The sequence below is a fragment of the Cebus imitator genome, unplaced genomic scaffold (genome assembly GCF_001604975.1).
Source record: "Cebus imitator isolate Cc_AM_T3 unplaced genomic scaffold, Cebus_imitator-1.0 Scaffold118, whole genome shotgun sequence".
Classification (NCBI taxonomy): Eukaryota; Metazoa; Chordata; class Mammalia; order Primates; family Cebidae; genus Cebus; species Cebus imitator.
In genome coordinates this window covers 3,340,996-3,346,682 of record NW_016107433.1, presented here as the reverse complement: position 1 = coordinate 3,346,682, position 5,687 = coordinate 3,340,996, and the positions used below count along the sequence as shown (strand labels likewise).

Genomic DNA, 5,687 nt, shown 5'->3' with positions numbered 1-5,687 from the left:
AGTGCAGTGGCACAATCTCGGCTCACTGCAACCTCCGCCTCCTGGGTTCAAGCAATTCTCCTGCCTCAGCCTCCCGAGTAGCTGGGACTACAGGTGCACACCACTACCCCAGCTAATTTTTGTATTTTTAGTAGAGACGGGGTTTCACCATGTTGGCCAGGATGGTCTCGATCTCTTGACCTTGTGATCCGCCAGCCTCAGCCTCCCAAATTGCTGGGATTACAGGCGTGAGCCACCGCGCCTGGCCAAACCCATAATATCTTTAACGTATACCTGTAATTTATTACTTATAACAACTTATGACATATATACTTTTGCTGTAATTTTTTTTTTTTGAACCAGGGTCTCACTCTGTCACCCAGGCTGGAGTATAGTGGCGCAATCTCAGCTCACTGCAACATCTGCCTCCTGGGCTCAAAGGATCCTCCTGGCTCAGCCTCCTGAGTAGCTGGAACTACAGATGTGTGTCACCACACCCAACTTTTGCCCTAATTTTGCAAATGAGAAAAGTAAGACCCAGCAAGTCACTGAGCCTTCAACACGTATTATAGATGAGGAGTCGGAATCTGACCACAGCTGATGCAACTTCTGACTGATGAGTATGGAAATTACATTTAGGGAAGAAGGAAAATATGTAAATTTTTTTGGTAAAGTCTTCAATAAAGAATTAGCAAGTAAATAATTCCATACAAGTCTCAATGAAGAGCTGTGCCATTAGTCTATTTCTTGATTCCACCACTTCTAAAACTTAGAAATATAATATTTATACACACAGGCTGCCATTCACCCTTATTTTATAAAAATGGATACTTTATGGTTGCAACAACATAAAAAAAACACCTGGAGCCCAGCTCTGGTTTGGCCCCAAATTTCTTTTTCATGCATAACTGCAGTACGCAGCCAAAAAAGGCTGCTAAATAAATCTCGCAAGTCTGTGGAAACTCTTCCAGGAGGCAGAGTTCCCCAGCACCACCATCTTGGAACTGGTCCTCAGAGTTCTCACAGCAGCAGACTGAGGGAGGAAGATGTCCTCATTCACACCCTCAACCCCCGTCTGGTCCTGCGCTGCCAAAGAGAGGAGCTTCTGCCTGCTCCCCACAGCAAAGGTGATACAGTTCTGTCCCCTTGGGGCAGATGTTAGAGACCCTCTAAAGCATAGGCTGCCTGTGAGGTAAAGGTGAACCACCATCACAGCAGAAAGGGGAGAGATGAACACAAGGCCTCAGCACCGGAGTGGACAGGAACCCTAAAACACAACTATCCTCCAGAGAGGGATCTTGAGGCACTGAGAGACCCCACCATGAAACATTTCCAAGGCAGTCTGAGGTTAGGCACACTTGGCTTTTGAAGATGCGGCTGGCACCTGCCTCAGCTGCTAGAATATCATGTTCCTAGAGATAAGGACAAATAAGTAATGGTACCTAAAAATAAACGTAAGGGAAATACGACTCTATTGAAATGTCCAAGGGCCGGGTGCAACGGCTCACGCCTATAATCCCAGCACTTTGGGAGGCTGAGGCGGGCGGATTGCCTGGGCTCAGGAGCTCGAGACCAGTCTTGGCAACACGGTGAAACCCCGTCTATACTAAAATAGCAAAAAATTGGCTAGGTGTGGTGGCACACGCCTGTAGTCCTAGCTGCTCAGGAGGCTGAGGCAGGAGAATTGCTTGAACCTGGGGAGGCAGAGGTTGCAGTGAGCCAAGATTGGTTCACCGCACTCTAGCCTGGCAACAGAGCGAGACTCCATCTCAAAAAAAAAGGTTGCCATAGGAAGATATGCAAAAATTAAACAAAACAAAAAAAAGGAAATGTCCAAAAAGAGTGACTCAAGGATCTTCACCATACAAAGGCGATTCACCAATAGTTTTTATAGGAAAAGTAGAGGTGGTTGAGGGAAACCACGATCCCAGTAACACAGGCCCTGGCAGAACAAAGCTGCTGGTCCCTCTGCCATGGCACCTGGGAGTCAGCTGGTTGCTAAAAGCCAGTCCCCTATCCCCATTTGTAAACACTGCCCTCCTCCATAAGCCCCTTAGTTTTCTAAAAGAAAAATGCTTGCAGAGCTGCCTATGGTTCTGTATACCACAGCTCACGGCCATCACCTCGCTGTCTCCTTCACACAGACAGGAAGGCCAGGCTCAGCTACCACTGGATATTCCAAGCACAAGGATATGGGCGGTGGCACAGGGGCGCCAGGTGGCTGAGATGGCAGCCCGAGGACACCCTACCTGCAGCTCCTCCTTTCCCCAAGGCTCAGGGTGAGCTAGTCAGTTCACTCAAGTCCTTCAGGCAGGTCCCAAATTCCAGGGAGTTCAGGTCACTGACTCACGGTACACTTTGTGAGACACAGACCGCTCCCACCCTGTGGTCCATTGCAGATAACAGGGTACCAGGCAACATGGGCAGCCACAGGGACTCTGAAGCCCCCATATGGTGCTGCCAGAGAACTGAAAGGTATTACAGAGGAACCCAAATCAATTTCTTCCACTCAGGAAGTTTGTCACACAGTCACTTAACAATGCCACAACAACACTTCCGTGAAGGGCCATGCTGCTCTGGGTCTCCTGGCTTTCATGCCACACCTCTGCTGTCAGTCACGAGCATTAGAAATCTATTTCAGTGTCACTTACCAATTTCAATGCCAGCATTCCCCCACCTACAGTTCATTGAAGCAAAACATCTACGTCCCTGCCCAACTGCCTCAAATGAAGACAAATTATCACACGACCAGCAGTCACTAAAGATTTGACAATCTTTGAGAAGTTTAGAGAAATGAATGGGTTTGTCTGTTCTTTTTCCTTTTTGACTGTCCTGATGAGAGAGAGGGAGAGCAGGACAGGAAATGATGTTTTGAAACAGGTCCTTCCCATCCCACTTACAGGGAGGCAGAGCCAAGTGGGGGGAAATTCTGTGTGCATGTGGACGGGACCATCTCCTCTCAAATAGAGCCCTCACTGGGATGGCCACAGCACAACCCCAAGTAGTCACCTGGCTTTGTCCTGGTAAGCATCCCAACCCATTCACTGGTGGTGCCATCATCTGACTCAGCACTTAGCAACGATACTTAGTCCTGTTTTTCCCTAGTCTGATAATTCCCTTAGGTGAAGGAAATCAAAAATATGCCATGTATAAATGAATATCTTATCAGCAATGAAATCCAATGCTGATAAGAAATGAACAGAGGCTGGGTGCAGTGGCTCATGCCTGTAATTCTAGCACTTTGGGAGGCCATGATGGGCGGGTCGCCTGAGGTCAGAAGTTTGAGACCAGCCTGACCAACATGGAGAAGCCCCATCTCTACTAAAAATACAAAATTAGCCGGGCATGGTGGCGCATGCCTCTAATCCCAGCTACTTGGGAGGCTGAGGCAGGAGAATCACTTGAACCCAGGAGGCGGAGGTTGCAGTGAGCTGAGATGACGCACCACTGCACTCTAGCCTGCACAACAAGAGCGAAACTCCGTCTCAAAAAAAATTTTAAAAAGAAATGAAGAGGCCGGGCGCGGTGGCTCAAGCCTGTAATCCCAGCACTTTGGGAGGCCGAGGGGGGTGGATCACGAGGTCAAGAGATCAAGACCATCCTGGTCAACATGGTGAAACCCCGTCTCTACTAAAAATACAAAACATTAGCTGGGCATGGTGGCGCGTGCCTGTAGTCCCAGCTACTCGGGAGGCTGAGGCAGGAGGATTGCCTGAGCCTAGGAGGCGGAGGTTGCGGTGAGCCAAGATTGCGCCATTGCACTCCAGCTAGGATAAAAAGGGTGAAACTCCGTCTCCAAAAAAAAAAAAAAAAGAAATGAAGAGAAAGACAAGACTTTTTATTTCTGTGCAAATGAGTACTTTAGAAGAGCACAGTCATATGGAGAATAACCTTGGCTGTACAGAACATGCCAGAGACAGAAGATGGGTCCATAGGAAGACTAATGGATTCACATCCAGTTTAGTCCTAGAGCCTTCTGACACCCACCCTCTATTCTGACACAGTGGGCAGGCTCCCATGTCCACGTTAGAACAGCTGAGAGCCCACAGCTTCAGGGCAGGCTGGCGTGAGGTGCCATCACTCACCTGTGCCATTGGCCAAGCCACTGTGGCCTGAGTTCTTGACGGGCTGGCGGTGCCGACTCCGAGCACCAGGGCTTTGCTCGCCGGTTGCTGGGGTTGTTCTAGCTGAAGCACCTGAATGTCTGTGAGTCCTGGGGGTTCAAAGTAGAAAGCAGACAGACATAAGTCACTGTGAAAAGGACAGAAGGGTTTCCTTCCTAAGTCATCATATTCCCTTCTCCTGCCATTTATTGGAAACAAGACCTTTAACTGCCCCTCTAGTTTTGGACTCAACAGAAGCTGGTTCCCAGCAGAGTGGCTCAGGGAAGTTTCCTTTTTGGTAAAAAGCTCAGAAGGTAACCTTGTGTAAACTTTTCCACTTGAAATAAACAAATCCAGGGTGAATTGCCCCTACATCTGAACTAATTGGCAAAATATCCTATGACCATCACATTATTTTTACTGGGCTCAAATGTTACAAATAAACAAGAATCACTGGACAGGCACAGATGAAATATTTCTCCCATTAGGCAAAAAGAGCTCAAAACTTATCCAAAGCAATTTTCTCTATAGCTAGAAAGATGATTCCCTTGGCAATAAAAGTCAAGGGCATTAAACAACTTTTAATCAATGCATATGTTGAAACATTTCTTTTGTTGTTGTTTACTTGTTAGTTTGTTTAGAGACAGGGTTACCCTCTGTTGCCCAGGCTGGAGTGGTACGATCACAGCTCACTGCAGCCTCAAACTCCTGGGTTGAAGTGTTCCTCCCACCTGAGCCTCCCCAGCAGCTGGGCTATAGGTGCACAGCATCATGCCTGGCTCATGTTTTTATTTTTGTAGAGACAGGGTCTCACTATGTTGCCAAGGCTGGTCTCGAACTCCTGGTCTCAAGTGATCCTCCCACCTCAGCCTCCTAAAGTGCTGGGATTATAGCTATGAGCCACTGCACCTGGCCTAGGCACGTTTTATCTAGAAAAGATGACTCAACAGTCCATCCAAGTAAATGAGAAACAATGCAGAAATGGACACAAATCACAAAGAAAACTGTGGGATTTAACAGCAGAAAACCTATCAGACATCTTCAGAGAACACAGGCAACATGCAGCATTGCACTCCCAAGTTCTTTCTGCAGCGTGACTTTGTTCACGCAGTGAAAATGTCTAAACCTCCCTGCCCTTCAGTTCATCTGTTTCAACTAAAGGAGGCTCTTCTCTTATTTAGTAAGCAGCTACTACTTTGCAACTGTGAGATGGTTCCAGTACCAGGCAGTGAAGAAAAGAGCACCCCTCTCCAGGCAGAGAAACAGAGGCCCAGAGATAATTTGTAGCACGAAACATGGGGCGATAAGACTACTCTCAACAATAAAGGTGGCTGGGCGCAGTGGCTCATGTCTGTTATCCCAACACTTTGGGAGTCCAAGGTGGGAGGATGGGTGTTCAAGACCAGCCTGAGCAACATAATAAGACTTTGCCTCTACAAAAAATAAACAAAATTGGCGGCACTACCGGTGCATGCTTGTAGTCCCAGCTACTTGGGAGGCTGAAGTAGGAAGATCATTTGAGCCCAGAAGGTAGAGGATTCAGGGAGCCAAGATCACGTCATTGTACTCCAGCCTGGGTGACAGAGTGAGAGTGTCTCCAAAAAA

General features: G+C 47.7%; 1 protein-coding gene across 3 annotated transcripts in view; it reads right to left on the bottom strand.

The window, feature by feature from the left end:
- The window catches only part of WWP2 (WW domain containing E3 ubiquitin protein ligase 2), a 173,668-nt gene that overhangs the window by 62,787 nt on the left and 105,194 nt on the right, over positions 1-5,687 (bottom strand). For all 3 annotated transcript variants that reach the window (XM_017539344.2, XM_017539346.2, XM_017539345.2), the window contains exon 7: positions 4,065-4,192. In XM_017539344.2, the coding sequence (XP_017394833.1) occupies positions 4,065-4,192 (128 nt within the window). The remainder of the gene's footprint in view (positions 1-4,064; positions 4,193-5,687) is intronic.